We start from the raw sequence: 20,419 nt of genomic DNA on the forward strand, positions 1-20,419 counted from the left end.
TAATATCAGTCTTTGACCTGTACTATCTACAGATACAAAGGCAATAATGTATATGCCCCTCCTATATATGGTATTTGAGTATATGAATAAAATATAATTGTCTGAAAATTCTATAAACTGTACTTTCTACTCATTTGATACTTTAAAAATATTGATTAGGAAATAAATTTATTTTATCTCTAGTAAATTTTTTAAATTTTTAATTCAAAATATTTGGACCAGAATATATTAAATTTTTGGAATACTACCATCTAAAATATTTTTCTGAAACAAGTTCATTTTCCTTATTATTAAAAAACAAGCTTAACATTTTGAAGGAAGACTGCTTGCTTTAAAGTGGCATGCAGTCCGCTGAAGAAATATTTTAATAAGTATCATTTCTTTAGATACATTTTTTGTAAAAGGATTTACTTAGAAATTCTGCAATAAAAATAAATAACTACACCATTCAGTACAACAATAAATCGATCATCAATACAAAAGTAATTCAAAAATTTTCTCTGCTTGAAATATCTGTCAGGGGTCGAAATTCATTGAATGCTTTCAACACAATACACTGCTCTATCACAGAGAAGCCTGTATGAGTAGACTGAGAATTTTGAATGTGATGAAACAAACATGATGCATTAAGAGGGAGCAGGATGCCCATCATCTCTACGACTGACAAGAAGATTAAAAAAGATGAGAGATACACACAAAACAATCTGCAAATCAAGAGGTGATACACGCAAAACAGCAAGTAATCATGAATGAGGTGGCATGTTTTCTACATATTTATTAATTCTGATTCATTACTATTGAATTATTGATTCAGCTTCCATAAAATCTGTGTAGATAGGTATTAAGACAGCATCAGAAAGCACAAGCATAAAACCATTGAAACCATTAAGCAGTTGGTTTCAGCACAAGTATAAAACCATTGAAACCATTAACCAGTTGGTTTTGATGTGTTGAAACATTATCTGCAGCCCAGAACTAGCCTGTATGAAATTAATTACTTGCTACAAATTGCTGAAAACAATAGATTTCCTCCCGATTTTGTAAAAAAATTTTTTTTAATGCACCAACAGAACCAATAAACAAGCTTCTTCACAAATTTCTCAAAAATTACAATTATTACTGATGTTATTGAATGTTATATCAAATAATAGTAAATTTATGTGAACTTTTCCCTCTTATTATACGAGGGCCATCCAGGAAGTAGATTACGTTTCCGTCTGTGTCCGCTAGGGGCGGGGCTAGCGCGGCCATCTTGGGGTCAGAGCGTTGCGCAGCTCAGTCTGCATCTAGCCGTGCTAGTGAGAGGTTCGTGCTGTGCTCCGTTCAGATACTGTGACGGTTTGAAATGTCTGCGTTAATTGAAAATCCCGCGAGGTGCGCTCAGTAATAAGGTTTCTGACTGCAAAAAACTGTAAACCGATAGAAATCTATCGGCAGCTTCGTGAAGTGTATGGGGACAACATTATCACTGAAGGTGGAGTGCGTCAGTGGGTCATAAGATTTCAAAATGGCCGAACCAATGTTCACGACGAAGATCGAAGTGGGAGACCCAGCATAGTGACCGCCGAACTTCTCGAAAAAGTCGATGCTAAAGTCCGTGAAAATCGAAATTTCACAATAACGGAACTTTCTTTGAGTTTTCCACAAATTTCGCGAAGTTTGTTGCACGAAATCATCAGCGAAAAGCTTAGTTACCACAAGTTTTGTGCAAGATGGAAGGCAAGAAGAGGTAACGAAGTGGTTGAAGGCGCAGGCGGCCGAATTTTTCGACGAAGGAATTTCCAAGCTCGTACATCGCTACGATAAATGCCTTAATTTGTATGGTGACTATGTAGAAAAGTAGTATTTGAGTGTGGCTTTCATCTGTATATAATAAAATTTGTTTCCTATACTTTGTTTATTTTTTTATTCCAAAACGTAATCTACTTTCTGGATAGCCCTCGTATCACCCCATGCATCTGCTCTATGTTAAAAAGATTTGATCATAAACTTGCCAACACCCAGCCCCATCCCATCTGAAAATTGCTATTGATCAAATAAAACAAATGTCACCTCAAGAGATACTTCTGGTATATATACTATCCTGATTCGCAATGAAGATACAAGCACAGGGACTCGAAATTCAGAAAACTGTCAATAAGAATTGCCAAACTTAAAAAAAGATATCTTCATGCTCTTTGCCAACCAGTTCATCCATGAAAATAACCCATTTTCAGTCAAATACTTTGCCAGCAACCAACCTTAATAACTCAATGGGACAAGGCCAAAAATTGGCATAAATTTAATCTAAAAATTAGAGAAGCACTTGAAATCACCACCCAGCCATGTTCCAAGAGACCTTCCTTTCAATCTTCTGTACATCTGAATGACAATTCTCAGTAAAGCAACCTAGATGAAACCAATAAAAGATAACAAACATGATGAAACTATCAAACAGATTAAGCATAAGGGCAATCTGCAAAAACTCCTAAACTTTTATTTGTGTTTTAAACATAGTTCCAGGGTGTCAATTTAAGAGTATTTTATATAATTTCTAATTATATGGATTTAGTTTCACAGTTGTTAGTCTTCTTAGTTTCATAGATATTATTTTTATTGAGAAGCAAACTGCTTATATGATTTGTTTCAAACATTTTATTAAAAAAAAACATTACGGGAAGCTCTTTTTTGATGTTATGTACTGTACACTGAAGTGTTCAGGTTGCAGTTTTTCAGCATTCTAAAAAAGTTAAATATTTCATAATGAGAATCATCTGATGAAAATGCCTATGTGTGTTTGATAACAAAAAAGACAAAGTTATAATAGAATTCAGTATGAAACAAATTAAGTTAGGAGTTTTTTGAGTGAACATCTCCCAAAATGTTCTGAAATACTTGTCGTAATATATTTTAAAATGATAATTCATCAGTAGAAAATGTGAGTTCTTGTCTTAGAATGTACACTAAACCATATAATAAACCAATGTATGCTTAACACATCGTTCAATAAGTCCCAGGACTAATCGACAGATGGTGCTAGTAATGTTGTTCGAAAAAACTAACCTTCAAATGACACGTCTAATTTTCACGGCATTCGGACCAGAAACAGTGAAGCTACTGTGGTGAAAGCAACAGTACCTGTGCATTTGTGGACAAAATGGGAAAAAAAAAAAAAAAAAAAAAATTTCGAGTGTTGATCAAACATTGTTATTTAATGGGCAAAAATACCATGCAAGCTCAGCAATGGCTTCAAAAATGTTATCCAGACTCTGCTCCATTGTAAACAACCATTTGCCATTGGTATGTTAATTGCAAGCGTGGTCGCATGGATACAAATGATGCGGCATGCTCGGGTAGGCCACATGAAGCAGTCACTCCGAAAAATGTGAAACAAGTGTTGAAAAATCGTGATGAATGACAGCAAAGTGAAAGTTCGTGAGATTGCTGAGATGTTATACATATCAAGTGGAATTGTGTGTACGATTTTACATAAAAAGTTGGGCATGAAGAAAGTATTTTCCAAATGGGTAACGTGTGTGCTCACAGTGAAACAAAAGCAACAACGAGTCGACGATTCACAAAGCTGTTTGTCACTGTTTATTCACAATAAACAGGATTTCCTGCATCGGTATGTGACAATAGATGAAACATGGAGCCACTATTTCATTCTGGAGTCAAAGTGGGAGCTGAGTGGCATGCAGTCGGTGAAAGCCGTCCGAAACATCCAAAAAAGCAACAGTTAGCTGGCGTCAGTGTTTTGGGATGCTCAAGGTATGATTTACATTAACTACCTTAAAAAAGGAAAATCTATCAATAGCACCTATTACAGTGATTTATTGGTGTGTCTGAAGGACGAAATCAGAAAAAAAAAAAAAAAAACTTCCATGAAGACAATACCCAATGCCAAGTCAATGCAAACACTGGTTACATTGAACGAGTTGGGCTTCACTCTGCTTACCCATCCACCATACGCTCTAGATCTAGCCTTCAGTGACTACTGGCTGTTTGCTGATCTCAAAAAGATGCTCCAAGGAAAAAGATCTGGCTCGAATGATGAAGTCATCACTGCACTGAAGCTTATTTTGTGGACAAATCATTTTACAAGTATGGCATCGAAAAGTTAGAAAAGAGTTGGAATGATTGCATAGCTCTTGATGGTCATTATGTTGATGAATAAACGTGAATTTTGTGAAATGGATGTTGTTTTCTTATTTAGTCCCAGGACTTATTGAACGATGTGTTACTTAAAGAACATTCATGCAGGGATAATGAACACACTGTCTTAAGCTAAATTGAGTTTAAACTTGTTCATAATTTCTTATTAATTGTGTATCATGTGCATATGATTAGAAACACAACTTTAATTTGAATATTATTTCTGTATCAGAAACCATTCAAGAATGCAATACATTTTTAACTGATCTGAAATCTAAAAAATGATCCCCCCCCCAAGACTGCACTTGCTCCATAAACAAACCAGTCACTTCAATGGCATTTGCAAAGGTATACAAAATATATTACTTTATTGTAAATGTTTCCTGCTTTCTAGCACAACATGAAAGCAGTTTTATCCCATACTCTGAAGCTTTGCACTAAATTTCACCAGAATTAGAGAAAGGAATTTTTTTTTTTTAACTGATAAAAACTGGATGTTAGTTCTGTCATGTAAACAGAACATTATTTGCCTTCATTTAATATTTCTTATAATGAGTAAGAGTACTTATCACAGATTTATAGATTTTATAATTGTATTTTCTTACTTAAATGCAGAATAGAAACTAAACTCTTAAAATCCATTACTCAAATTGCAGTCAAAAACAGGATAGAGTATAAGCAGCTAGATTCTTAAAATTTAATTTTTATATTATGCAAAAAACTACCAAAATGATTTTGATCTTCTGTGAACGTGGTTGCTTTGGTGAACATGACTACTGGTTATAATATGAATGTTCTCGGATATACTGCCCACATTTAGAGGTGTTCATCATGACAGGCTTCACTGTATTTATTACTGAAACATGTGTTGGTGCAGTTTGTTCTCAGTAAGCAGAGTTCAGTTATCATAGTTCAATCGTCTCAAGCGCAACCCTGGTTGGCATTCCGCCAAAACACATAGACTTGCCCAAAGAAGGCGGGTATTACTTGCTGCGACGTGAAAGGTCTTCTCTTCTCTGGAGAAAGCTATGCTGGAGGGAAAGAAAGTCCCCATCCTTCCATCCTATTTTGAGAATAATTGGGTCTGAATGGCGCATAGGTGTTTGCGCTCATGGTCGTGGATGAGGCGGTCGAACTATAATGTTACAAATTTGAAAGGAACCAAATTGTTCTGATTACAGAAAAAAAAGAATCTAATTCCATTTTATTCATTTTCTGTTTCATCTACAGACAAATGTTTAATTTTTCAAGTATTTTCTATACATTATTTCATTTAATAATTTTGCTATCAGATGATTGTCCTTTGCCAAAATAAGTCAAGCTTTCCTCCTCATGTTTATATTCTACAATATTTTCAAATGGTGATCCACTTAAAATTCTTTAGATGATTTAACTTCACTGTTTCCCTAGTATGAAATGTGTTGATCTAGAAATAGGGATATTTTTTTAAAAAATCATCTTTTATGTGCACCTTCCGAGTTCCTTAAAACATATATCTAGGAAACATAATTATATAATTATTAAATATATTTTGGATCACAAATGCATTTCATGCCCATATGGAATTGCACAACAAAATTCTTGCCATCTGTGTTTATAAAATCTGAAACACCTTCCAGGACTTATCATAGAAGTGAGACATTGCACTGAAATGCAAGACTGTCCCATGCAATCCATTAATTGCATTTTTAATGTTTCTAAAACTAACATTTTTCTCTTTTGCCCACAAATAACTTTTTAATTATGTTATATATTTTATTGCCAATTTAACATCTCAGTTTCTATATTTAATCCCCTAATTGCATGATAGCCATTATGCAGTCAATTTTTGTTCCTTGGCATATATTAGCTTATAATACATTTTAAATTTTCTTTATCATATATCATTTCTTTTTCATCATCTTAATAAATGGAAGTGCATGAAAACAGAGATTACAAAAATACACAAATTTAGCTAATAGAAGCTGTTTAAATACAATTCTTCATGAAAGAAAGAAATAAAAAAAAAATTGTGCCACTCAGAAGGCTAATATAATTCATTAGCACATTAGGAATTCCTCTGAATTTCTTAATCACTAACTAAAAAAAAAAAAAAAAAAAAAAAAAAACGACACTTAAAAACAAGGTTACAAATGGTAAACTTTGGTTTAAGATTGCCTTCACATAAAACTCAAAATGCTACATCTAGTGTTTTGTTTTCATTAGAATATTTATACATAATTTACTAATTTCACATTTTATTATTTTTTTACGTAGGTTGGGGCAAAAGTCATGGCAACTATTTTTTTTTTTTTTTTCCTTGAAGATACTAGTCCAGTTGCAAAATGTAACATATACAGAGGAAAGGACAAGGTCTTAACTACATGTGTGGACAATGAATAGCACTGAAATATCGTAACACATGAATTTATTACTGTAGTATACAGAGCAATATAGCCTTCACCGTGCAAAAGAAGGATAACACAATACACATAAAGTTGACATGACAAACCTGGGCCTAAAGACCTTCAATGTAGTCCCCAGTTACTATCACCACATGCTGCCGATGATGTGGGAGGCGCTGAATACCATCAGCCTCAGCATTTGCCGCAATATGTGTGAATTGGGTCATCTGTTGGCGCACAGCATTAGCAATGTCCTCCCGTGTTGCAAACCGCCCACCACATATTGGTTCCTTAATCTTGGGAATGTGATCAAAGCCACAGGGTGAAAGATCAGGAGAGTACGGTGCATGCTCCAATTCTTCCCATCCCCAACGTCGGAGTAGCTGCCGTACACACTCTGTTTTATGTGGTCTTGCATTGTTGTGCAGAATTATTGCACTGTCCACAAGATCAGGACATTTATCCCGAACGCCACGTCGTATCTGTCGCACCAGGAAGTCCCTGTAGTACTTTGCGGTCACTGTTCTGCCATGAGGAACAAAGTGGCAAACAAGGACAGCCCTGACGTCATACGCGACAATCACCATCAATTTGACTGGAGAAGGATTCTGACGATAGCTCATTATGCAATATCCTGTGGACGGTGTGTTTCTCGATGCCACTTGCCCTCTTTAACTCTAGTAATGTCCATCGTCTGTCTTCATCCACGAGGTGCTCGATGACGGCACGTGCTAAGTTGGTTCGCACACTCACCGGTCGTCCCGAATGTTGCGCATCACTGGCTGACACACGTCCTTGCTGAAACTTTTCTACCCACCATGCTACTGTACGATATTGTAGGGCATTAATCCCAAGTGCTAATACTAATTCACTGTGACATTCCATCGCATTTCTCCCTGGGAGAACGGCTATTTTGATGTAAGCATGCTGTTCAACACGGGTTACTTCCATCTTGCATGCTACTCACCAACTGACTGATTTCAGAGCCCTCGCTACCACAGAGCCATCTGTGCTTCTGCATACACACTATGCCTGCAGAACTTCCATGCGAAACATATACATTTTGTGATCCATTCACATATCTACAAGAAAAAAATAGTTGTCATGACTTTTGCACCAACCATCGTATATTTGTAATTTTAATTATCACCTTTTTATGTAGTGTATCTGCTTAATTTTGCATGCCATGTTTTTTTTAAACTTGTGTTTTGAATCATGGTGGGAGAAATATTAATGGCATAAAAATGCTCAATTTTCCTAATGTTTGATGTTTTTTCTATATAATGATTTTTACTTCCAAGTAACAGATGTTTTTTGCTTTTATTGGATCCTACATATTTAATTTCCTTACTATATGCTTTTTACTCAGTGATTATTTTTTACATTTCCTTTCTGGAATACTGTTCACATGTTCTGAGTGAAAAGTCCAGGCCACGGCCTCAACTTTCAGAAAATCTGTAAAACATCTCATAAACTTTTTGTTTCTCCCATGGAGGAAAGAGAGTGCAGGGAGGGACCCTGAAATGACACTGTGAACATATTTTTCTACTCTGCCACATAAAACATACAACAAAGTAATTAATTTTTAGCCATGCTAAATTTCTCTCTTTGTAAGTAAAAGTTACATCATTTGCAATCCCATATATTAAAAAACTAACATCTGATGGTAATTTGAGTTAAAATAACATGCTGAATAACAATTATTGGAGGAGATACAGCAGCAAAAATAAGCATAATATTCAAACATTTGCAGGGCTAATTTTGAAAGTTTAAATATGGAAGCTTCTTCTTCAGCAGCATAACTGCATATAGTTTATTAAGTCCTCCAACAAGACAATAATAATTTAATGTACAATTTAAATGGCATGTTCATATCCTTGGCCAGTAATACACAGTACATGAGTAGATGATGTGTAAATGCACATTCCTTATTTTTTCTTGTAGTAAAATTTTTGGCAAATATACATGAATTCTAATAAAAGAGCATGACTGATTTAATATACAACTCAAGTAATAGTATATCAGGTATTTTTTATATTAATCCATTTTGTCTTGAGGATAGAATTTTCATATGTTTTAGGAAAGAGGAAAACTGTTATGAATCAACTGTTTGGAGTGAGAAAAATCATACTTATGTCTGTTACAACAACAGAATATAAGCCAGTTAAATGTGCATGCTGTGCACAAGAAGTTAGAAAGAATTCTGAAACAGAATGACACACTAGTGTAAATAATACTTTATTGTTTACAAATATGGCACAGCTTCAGAAAATCTCAGTTTTTGTATCACAGAACATTTGGAAATAAAGTGACTACAAAAAAGCACCATATTAAGGCTATACTGATGCAGATATTCCTTGCACACTGCAGGGATGCCAATTTCACCAACTGAAAAGCGAGAAGCAAAAGAGACTAATCATGTACTTAAGGGTGAAAAAAAAAATGAGGTACAGTTAAGTGACTTAATCCTGGTTTTACACCCTTTACTAATAAAAATTACAAATACAGATAGTTACACTTTTTCTTTCAGAGAATTAGAACTCACTAAGGTGTAGAATACACACACAAAAAAACACATTCTCAAGAGATTAGAAAGAAGATGTACACAAAATTCAATACTACAGAAGATGCACACAAAATTCAACACAAAAATTACAATAAGTTTCTTTCTCCAAAATTGTAGAAAGAATCAAGTGCAAATAAACACATTATCAAGAGGTAAAAATTAAATAAAATTATCGGTGCAAATATACACAAAATTGAACACTAACATAAAGACACTAATAAATTAAAAAATGATACTTGGATTACAATCACCAAGTAAAATTGACCAAATTCAGGTCAAATAAATTCCAATTAAAATGAATTTCTTGAAAACATAAAAAATTCTTTTTACAATAAGATGCGCTGGAAAAAAATTAATTACAATATTTCAGGATATCATAACAATTTGAAGACAGCACAAAAGTGAAAACACTGAGAAAGAAAAAGCAACTGGCTACACATAACAAAACATTTAATAAAAGAAATGAGCAGTAACACAGAGCTCTCAATCAAAGAGAGAACAACTTGTAAGTAATTTTATTTTTCTCTACAGTGTCTGTGACCTTTCTCATTATTTATATTTTTTAATAACAACTTAAGCATATACTATGTAATGTAAATTTCATTTGCAAGCACTGCTTTGTATTATTTCTTTTATTAATTTTAAAAAGACTAGTACAATTCAATTTTTGTATTGCTATTCATGTTATGAAATAACTCGGTAATAATTAACTTAATTAAATAATTTGGTACATGATTACAAAAGAGAGTTAAATATATAAAAATAACCTGATAATAATATGTAGGGAATTTAGTTTTCATGCCTCAATAGCTCTAAAATAAATATAAATAAATATAAAGTGTTAAATTTTGTTCTTTTCACTTATTTTATAAGAACATATTGCATTAACATAGTACTTAAGAATATTTAAAAATTACTGGTTTTAAATTTAATCAAATCATTTTTGGAAAAGAAACATGAGTGGTATTTGAAATATGATACATTCTCAATCCAAATTTGTCACACAAGATTTGCTATCATCAAACAAACAAAAACAAAAAAAAAAAAAAAAAAAAAAAAAAACATTAGTAGCATTAGTGCAATGTTTCATCCACAATACAATGTACATGGCCAATAAAAACATTCCAGTAAGATTTTCATAATACAATACTATAATAATTTGATTTTTAATTGATAATTTAATTACATAGTAATTTTGTGTTAAAATATTCCAAAGATTTTTTTAATAGTTCTGCTACTATTCAGAAAATCTAGTACAGATTTTAAAAGGGTACTTTACTTGATTAAATGCACAATTTTCATTGGTATGGTATTATTACGAAGGCTATTATGGAAAGCTAACTGTTATATTAAAAGGTGTGTCTTATAGAAATTAATTTTGACTCCCTATAACAAATGCCTTCGTACCTCTCCTTCTGTTGCTAGTTATTCCTAATAACCCATGAAAGAAAAAAAAAATTGTTTTAAATAAATATTAATGCTTTAAAAATTCTTACAGTACAAAGTCCAAAATAATGAGGATTTTGGCAATCTGAAACATTTCTATAGTTTAGATCATCAGTTTAGTATGATATGTAGAAATTTTAAAATAAGAAATATGAAACAGTTATTTCTGAAATAATAAAACATTTATGATCTTAAACAAAATTTATAATGAAATCTCATTTCTTTCCACATAAGATACTTAAGCTGTTAAGTTTTTTGTGTTAATACTTCCTCTTTAATTTTAGAGACAGACACAAATCCTTAAGCTGTTACAAAATTTCATTGTTAAACTCCTGTAAATGCCATGTTAAGAATTCTCATTTGATCATAATGAAAAGATTTAGATTATCAATCAAATCTTTTCATTCTACATTACTCGTAACAATATTTTCTACATTTAAAACCATACTAGATGACAGGAAAACTGTCATCATAATAGAAAACTTCTGTTATATTATCTTCATGTATTAATTACTTCTTAACAATTTCCTGGATGATTTTGCCTTTTGCTTGAGACATATGAAATCAAATTTGAGGCTAACATAATCATCACCAAGAAATATGGCAGCTGAGCATAACTTATGCCAAGCATTTTTAAAAATATTTGCAAACACAACCTCCTTGCAATGAATGCCCCAAACAGCAAATTTTGTGTCAAAATATTCCAAAGATTTTTTAATAGTTCTGCCATTATTTAGAAAATCTAACACAGATTTTAAAAAGGGTACTTTATATTCCCATTTCAGCACATGCAGAATTCTAAAAGCCATTAGCAGAATGATAGATGTATAATATGGAGGAAAGAAAGATGGAAATATTTTTACTAAAATTTTCTGTGAAATAACAGTCAAATGTCGTTAATTCGGACACCCATAATCCGGACCTCAAAGCTACAAACTTTCTGCGCATGCGTAGCGTTGACGCATGCGTGTAAGACCTTTACAGCTGTGAATATGCTTGTGCGCATGCGCAAAATACGTTTACGAGTGCGCGTTGAATGTATAATGGACGGTATAAGCTAAGCTCTAATTATCTATTTCAGTTAATGTTGCAGATTGCGTTGTTCCTTAATCTTCGAATTGGATCCGGCTTATTATTTTTTGCAGACTGTTAGAGCAATTTTATAAAAGTAAGCTTGAACTTTTCGATTATGTCAAATAGAATTTCTGATATATATTTATTAATATGTGAAGGATCTACAAAACGAAAGTATGTTTCAAAGTTCATTAAACAAAAAGTGGAATTGCTGCATAAAATGGATAAAGGCATATCCTTTGTTTATCTAAACTTTAACGTTTTTTTATCTAAACTTTGTTTATCTTTAACGCCGCGGCGCGCAATGAATTGGAAGTTGATCTGTCAGCACTATCCTTATCTTTAGGGCAGATGTTTTTATTTTATTTGGCTTATAATTCCTTACTAAATGTAGTATTTCATCTCGATGTACTCTGTCTTTGATATGACTTAAATCAAATTCCTCATCATTATAATTCGCTTCCGATAGCAAAGAAAGTGACAGAGGTTATTGAAAACGAAAAAATTTCGATTGACAAATTAGTCAGTAGACACAGCAATTGTAGGACTTGAACAGCGAAACTTTGTAACTGAACAAGAAATTATGTCTGTTTATAGTATTAAAGAGAATGTATTATCACATAAAAAATGAAGCAGCTTAAACAACTTACATTGAAAGAAATGTTTAATAAAATAAACAAATAAATATTAAGCTTTTTTTTTTTTTTTTTTTTTTTGTAAATTTTGATACCCTTTAGATCATAATTGTTCTTTATTTCATAAATTACGGTTTCATATTTTTAATTTTATAATTTCTGCATGCCATCTTACCAGATTTAAAGTGATGATCTATAATCCAGAAAAATCGATAATCTGGAATCGCCGAAGTCCCGACGAGTCCGGATTAACGACTTTTGACTGTATTTATAATTACAGAGTTGCCACTCAAACAAGAGAATGAATGAACTTCCCTGACTTTTCGAGGTGTGTTTTAAGAAAATTCCAGTCTATCTGCGTAGTGCACGTTGGCTGTGCTGAAAGGTAAATTAATTATAGTACCACTTGAAAACACAAAAATTAGCCAATTACATTTGACACACACACACACACACACACACATATTATCTCCAAAGCATTACTATTATAACTATACTAGTTGTTTTCTCCACTGAAGATTGAGATTAGAATCTGCCAATCTGGATTGAAAAATGTCTTTTTTGCAAATATTTTGCAGCTAAATCTATTTAATGATTTTTTTAAATAAATTCAGGCATTTTATATTTATTTAGCTGCATGCATAACAAAAAATATGTCCATTAAATTTTGTGATAGTATGTCATCATACTGCTAGAATTAGTTTCAGGATTATGCCAGAGAAAACTGCCTGAAATTTGAAAGTATTATTAACCAATAATAAATAAATTTAAAGGATGAAACATTAAATGGTACGAATAACATTAAAAAAAACTTAATTACTTAAATTTTAAAATAAAAATTGAATTACAATAATCAAGATATTTTAACGAATATAGTTATATTAAATGGTTAGCCTAGCTGACTGATTACTAGTTTTTTTTTTCTTCCTTTTACTGCAAAACGATAAATAAGGTATTTATTAAAAAAGGAAAAAAAAAAAGGTTTAAAAAATTTTGCAGTAAAACTGCAGTATAGGCTATGATCTTGGCATGACTTTAAAAATTGTTGCCAATACCAGAATGATAAGTTTACTGCTCCTCATAATGTTGCCAAATCCCGTGTGCTCCAAATACCAGGATTAAACCAATTTTCTTTAGTTCAATATGCACTGCATATGTGCATGCGATTCTCTCAGGTTACTGGAAACCAAAAGTTGCTGGAAACTTGCTTTGCCTTTCTAAAAGACAATCTAATAATTGGAGCTATGAAAATTGGCTCTATGCCAGCTGCCCGAATGATGCTAACGCAATACACAATTCATCAAGAAAGTGATCGCTTCCAACACTGGCGCAAAATTCGCTTTTTATGCGATCGCCATATGAAATTAAACGACTTTTTCCTGACGTGTTTGGCCAATTTTCGAATTTTTTGACTTTTCCCGATTTTTCAGGTAGCGTGGCAACCCTGAAATTAGGACAATTTTGTATCATCTGATAGGCCATTGAAATGTTGCCCCTTTGTGTATGAAGTGATTTTCAAATCTACAATTCATTAATGTTAGTGTTATCAGGCTCTTTTATTTGAATAACAGGTGATGGGGAAAATCTTTACTCCTTTAAATGCCTGAGACAAGGTATTTTTCCAATTACATAAAGTTTACATTTGCACATTCATGCAGCATTAATACATGTCCAAATTGTTAGTCTTGCTTTGAAATCTGTGACATCAGTTGCAATTTTTCCTGCAGAGTTTTGAGATGCATGTTTCCAGAAAAGAACAATTTCATCAACATTATAAATTTGTTTTGGAGATAAATTTTCACTATTTATGAGTTCAATGAAGTCATCAGCAAATTATTCTGCCACTGCCTTATACCATGGTGATTAAAACTTAGTTCCTCGTGGAATATTTTGGCTTGAGCCATTAGTATTGGACCCAACATTTGTGTGACATGGCCTCACACATTCAATTACTACTTTGTTATGATTGTAATTTTTAGCATAATTTTTTTGATTTAGCATAATTTTAATGATTTTTCTGTTTTTTATTGCAAGAGCATTAACAGCATCTTCAAAAATTTCTTTTTCCTGTTGCCTTTCCAAAGCATAATTTGCATATAATTTTGAGATGGTTCGTATATTTTAAGACTTTAGGTATTTTTTTACTCTACTCACATCAAAACATGCTTTTGATTTGCAAAGCCTGCTGCACTTCAAACATTGGAAAAGCTTTTTTGACATAATGAAAATTTCAAACTTTAATTTTGATAAGATAGCTGTGGTAAAACTAGCTCGCAAAAATCAATAAGCTTTATTGAATTGGAAAGTTAAGGAAGAGTGCATTTTGCTAGGTTAACTAAAGTTCCCTGGAATCTTATTCTTTCTCCCTTTTCCACTGCTATGCTAGTCATAGAAAATGAGTACTAAGCAACACTGCACTTCAAAGAAATATATTGTGGAGTTTACTTATTGTTTAAGACACATAAAAAAATGCTAACCTTCAACCATTGGCAATGGGGTGGTTTCTTAGCCCACAGAGGTTTGGAATGACATGCACAAATTTCAGTAAGTCAGGAGAACAAAAATGTTTTTAAGGCACTCCTGGTTTTCATGAGTATTATGTTCTCCATTCCAAGATTGTGTAGTTAAAAAAAAAAAAAAAAAAAAAAAAAAAAAAAAAAAAACCACTTTTCCTCTAATATTATACCATTACGAATATTGGATGTCCAACTTTCGGACTTTGTACTGTAATAAAATATTTTATTACTGAAAACTTAATTCAACAGAAGTATTTAAAAGTACATGGTTTTGATTATTACTATGAAATAAATTTGTATATTTCCCCGAGATTAATTCTAAATACTTCAGCATATTCTCTCTCCCTAATAAGTTTTTATAAAACATTTTTCTTCACTTTTTACAATATTTTAGCACTTGAAATTTTTTTTTTCTTTCCCCTAAATCTGAATATTTTGCAAATCATTATGAATAAAATCGCATATACTGATTATTACGAAACAGAAATCTACTTTATATATACAGTTCAAAATTTTGTTTGCTTTTTTAATCTACGAGTTTATTAATTAAACAACATTAATTCTGAGAGATAAGCAAGGACCAGATGTAAATTGAATATGACATTTGTAACTTAAATTACTGATTAAAAATATTCATATCTACAATACAAAGCAATACTAATCATTTAACATACTGAAAATTCAAAACCGTGAAAAACAACCTTATATTTAGCGTAGGTATAATGAAACACTCAATCGATTTCGAGGGCAGCTAAAGGTCCCTCCTCATCAGGAGAAAGAAATACATAGAAAGAAGAAAATAGGAATCACAGAAACACGTGGTGCTTATCAGCACTGCACATCGTTATAACTAGATTTTTAATCAGAGTTGCACTGGCCGCCTACTTTTACTGAGCCAGGCTGTCTGATCAAGCATAAAGAAATATTAGCGAAGTTAAAATAGGGAGCGAGGGGCAAATGCACATTACGCTCAAAATCTGAACTTCAAATAATGGAAAGCAACCACTGAACGGATTTTTATACCCTCTGGTAGTACCAAGTGCGAGGAGGTAACGCCATCTATCGGCAAAAATAATTGAATTAAGACAGTAGAATTTTAAAGGCATTAGGAAGGACTGGATTGGACTTCAAATCATTAACTAAACTTTCTAAATCTTTGTGAATGTGAAAAGCCTCAAGAAAATCCAATTCGCCTATGGAAGAAGCCTTTTGGATGATTTTTGCAGACCCAAAATCAAAATTATGGTTAAAAGTCCAGCTATGATACGCTATTGAAGACTTGTTAATTTCCCCTTTTTTGACATAAGATTCATGTTCCTTGATACGAAACTTCAACGCTCTTTTTGTTTGGCCAATATATCTTAAACCACACTGACATGATATACTATAAATTCTCCAAGAATTCAAGACAGAAACGCAATCTTTTAGAATCGAAGGGTGAATTTTATTAATAGGGGAGAAACCGACTTGAAAATTGAATTTCTGGAGAATCCGTGCAATTTTATAGCTAACAGAAGGATAAAATGGAAGCACGACAAGGTCATTGATATTATTTCTAACAGTGGAATGTCTTCTTTGATGGGAATCTGAAAATTTTTTGACGGCTTTATCAATAATCACGGGAGAAAATCCACGGTCAATCGCAACTGCTCTCAAATAATTAAGTTCATTGGTAAGCAAAGATTCAGAGGAACAAACTTTTAGCGCGCGGAAAACATAATAGTAAAAAGAAGCCATTTTTTGCTTAACAGGGTGGCATGACTTGGCATGGGGTGGTAAACAAACTGCAAAGGGTTTACGGTACACAGTGGTGCTAAAATCGGTTTCATTGCGGATTATAAGAATATCGAGTAATGAAACCGATTTTAGCACCACTGTGTACCGTAAACCCTTTGCAGTTTGTTTACCACCCCATGCCAAGTCATGCCACCCTGTTAAGCAAAAAATGGCTTCTTTTTACTATTATGTTTTCCGCGCGCTAAAAGTTTGTTCCTCTGAATCTTTGCTTACCAATGAACTTAATTATTTGAGAGCAGTTGCGATTGACCGTGGATTTTCTCCCGTGATTATTGATAAAGCCGTCAAAAAATTTTCAGATTCCCATCAAAGAAGACATTCCACTGTTAGAAATAATATCAATGACCTTGTCGTGCTTCCATTTTATCCTTCTGTTAGCTATAAAATTGCACGGATTCTCCAGAAATTCAATTTTCAAGTCGGTTTCTCCCCTATTAATAAAATTCACCCTTCGATTCTAAAAGATTGCGTTTCTGTCTTGAATTCTTGGGGAATTTATAGTATATCATGTCAGTGTGGTTTAAGATATATTGGCCAAACAAAAAGAGCGTTGAAGTTTCGTATCAAGGAACATGAATCTTATGTCAAAAAAGGGGAAATTAACAAGTCTTCAATAGCGTATCATAGCTGGACTTTTAACCATAATTTTGATTTTGGGTCTGCAAAAATCATCCAAAAGGCTTCTTCCATAGGCGAATTGGATTTTCTTGAGGCTTTTCACATTCACAAAGATTTAGAAAGTTTAGTTAATGATTTGAAGTCCAATCCAGTCCTTCCTAATGCCTTTAAAATTCTACTGTCTTAATTCAATTATTTTTGCCGATAGATGGCGTTACCTCCTCGCACTTGGTACTACCAGAGGGTATAAAAATCCGTTCAGTGGTTGCTTTCCATTATTTGAAGTTCAGATTTTGAGCGTAATGTGCATTTGGCCCTCGCTCCCTATTTTAACTTCGCTAATATTTCTTTATGCTTGATCAGACAGCCTGGCTCAGTAAAAGTAGGCGGCCAGTGCAACTCTGATTAAAAATCTAGTTATAACGATGTGCAGTGCTGATAAGCACCACGTGTTTCTGTGATTCCTATTTTCTTCTTTCTATGTATTTCTTTCTCCTGATGAGGAGGGACCTTTAGCTGCCCTCGAAATCGATTGAGTGTTTCATTATACCTACGCTAAATATAAGGTTGTTTTTCACGGTTTTGATTGTCACATTAGCGTGTTTCTCTTCTAGTCTATACTGAAAATCATTTAAATTTCATTTAGTATTATTTCTGATTGAAAAATTTGAATTTTGTCTTTTGAAAAATACAAATAAAAAAGATAATCATATTAGTTTTAAATTGCTATGAAAGGAAAAAATTTATTAATGAAAAATACATTACCAATATAATGTTTTGTTTATTACACATATACTTATTAAGAATACGCTTTAACTTTAATGTTGCTAAAACATATAAACTTGCTTTAACCTATTTAAAATACAAAAATGTGGTTGTTGACAGCAAGTCTTTATTCTAGGATCAGCTAATTTAAAAATGAAATAATTAAAAAAACTTATTATATTCTAGGGATACATGGAATTATTTCAATATAATATATGCCATGAGATAACCTATGAAGATTTGTATTTATGTCATCAAATTTTAACTGTCTCATTGACCCCCCTTTTTTTCCATACTTACTAGTGAAAAGTATACTTTTGGGAGTATCCAAACATACTCTAATGAATATCTAGTACAAAAGCAAGCATACTTAAAATTTAAAACTATGCAAAACTCTAACACTTACTTTATTTAAAAAAAATAAATAAATAAAAAATAAAGCCAAGAGCTTTTCTTTAAAACCAATATCAATAAAAAGTTGAATTTTGGCTAATGTAAAATTCTAAAGGCTATTTTATTCTTTAATACTATTCATTTTAAAGAATTTTTTAATTAATATTCATTTTCACTTATTTGTGAACTATTTTAGAAGTTTATTTTCCTTTTGTACAGAAATTACAGCATATACAGAAGACACAGGAAGAAGGTATCTGTCTTAAAGTAAATGTTTGATACAAAATAAAACTATATATAAGCAATAAATCATATTACTGCTAAGTATATGCCTAAAAAATTATTGCATTTTTCTCATACATATTTTATTAAGAATATGTTTTAATTTTAAAGTATTAGGCAATAATTTAGAAATTATGATTTAAATGGTCATTATGATCTTTTAAACAGTAATAATAAAATATCTAAGATATTAAGCTAAGATAATAAGTCACAATATTATAGTTATCAGTAATATTTTTGTCACTATTCAACTATATTAACATATCTGACAACTGAAGGATTACTTAATGCATTTCTATAGGTCAGTCCAAAATATGAGTTAATATTCTTAATAAGGTGCTTCTCAAATATTAATTTAAAAATCAAATATTTCATTAATGTGCAGCATACACTACTGTGTACAGGTTTAAGGTCTTGAGACACATAAAACTATTTCCAGCAGGTGAATTTTTGTAAAAAAATGTTGCAGTTGTCATATTATAGTTTAATACATACTTCATTGAAAAGATTTAAAGACATTGATTTTGTAACATGTAGAATGGAAGCCTTATAACAACACATACATCTATACAAATTGGAAGAAAGTGACTGGAAGTAGTAGAATAATTTCTTTTTATCTGAAAAATTATTGGAATAGTTGGCATCTCTGATGTAGTATTTTTACCTGGTAGGCTGAGTTTTAGGTTTGGGAACTTTGGCTAAAAGAGCAGGAACTTCTTTCTTTTCATCGAATTGCTTCCAAGCATCATACAGAGAAAGAATCTGTCTTGTTATTTCCAAAATCTGAAAATATTTCTTGTATTAAAACAGGTTTTTAATAGACAGTATTCTAAATATCATGATAAAATATTTATTAACTTTAATTTTAAAATAAGTAATTATTTAAAAAATATCATAGGAAAATTATAACCTAACCCATGATTTTTAAGTCACATTTAGCAATTATGTTGGATATAGCAACCTCTTACAAAATTGCTTTAAATTGTGCACTTGCAATGATTTTTTAAGAGATGATATTCCTCCCCCCTACAAAAACAGCCTTTAAAATATTTACAGAATACCAAAGTTTGTGATAATATTTATACAGAATAGCATAGGCAGATGGCCTCTTCAGAAAAACAATTTGTATAAGATTTCAGATAGAAAAATCGCAGGTTCATGACTTTATTATTTTCCAGAAACATCAAATACTCTTCTATACCAAACAGTCAAAAATTAAATGAACTATCTAAAGCTGTATCCTTGCAGTATTTCAAAATTCCTTTCTGAATAAAAAACAAATTGTTGTCATTTTCAATTTCCTTCCAATTCCAGATAACAATATATTGTGATGGCTTGATGCTATACATCTAAATACCCCAATAACTTAACAATTCATGTTACAGACACACAAAATAGACAATCACCTCAGTTTATCCTTTCTGCTAAGTCAGTTACTGAACTAACTTTGAAAATCCTGATATTTCCATGATTTGGTGCTATCCTTGTTTATTAACACAGTACTTTCGCATAAATTTATTTGTGAAATACAGTTGACATGGTTCGTACACATTTCTGCACACGAAAATTAAGTACTTTAAAGGGCCATTAATGAAAACAATTAAAGACCTATGAGCAAATAGGAACTGAATAAATTCAATTGAAAATATTATCTATGCCTGAATTTCCCTTTTGTAATACCATCCTAAAAATAAAATACGTAGGTTGGGGCAAAAGTCATGGCAGCTATTTTTTTTTCTTGAAGATAGCAGTCCAGTTGGAAAACTTGACATATAAAGATGAAAGGACAAGGTCTCAACAACATGTGTG

At 32.1% G+C, this 20,419-nt stretch overlaps 1 protein-coding gene across 6 annotated transcripts in view; it reads right to left on the bottom strand.

Moving 5' to 3' along the window:
- CycC (cyclin C) overlaps window positions 1–20,419 on the bottom strand; it is a 134,939-nt gene that overhangs the window by 20,965 nt on the left and 93,555 nt on the right. For 2 of the 6 annotated variants that reach the window (XM_085819095.1, XM_085819099.1), the window contains exons 10-11: window positions 19,275–19,393; window positions 7,311–7,600 (exon numbers count right to left, since the gene is read on the bottom strand). In XM_085819095.1, coding sequence (XP_085675221.1) covers window positions 7,450–7,600; window positions 19,275–19,393 — 270 coding nt within the window. In that variant the 3' untranslated portion in view covers window positions 7,311–7,449. Of the gene's footprint in view, window positions 1–5,339; window positions 5,561–7,310; window positions 7,601–8,732; window positions 8,907–19,274; window positions 19,394–20,419 lie in introns of those variants that run through there. The other 4 variants (XR_015041752.1, XM_085819096.1, XM_085819097.1 and 1 more) reach the window with 3 other exon arrangements.

Source organism: Stegodyphus dumicola, chromosome 6 (genome assembly GCF_044657685.1).
Source record: "Stegodyphus dumicola isolate Sdum_Otavi_A_Nest chromosome 6, ASM4465768v1".
Lineage (NCBI taxonomy): Eukaryota > Metazoa > Arthropoda > Arachnida > Araneae > Eresidae > Stegodyphus > Stegodyphus dumicola.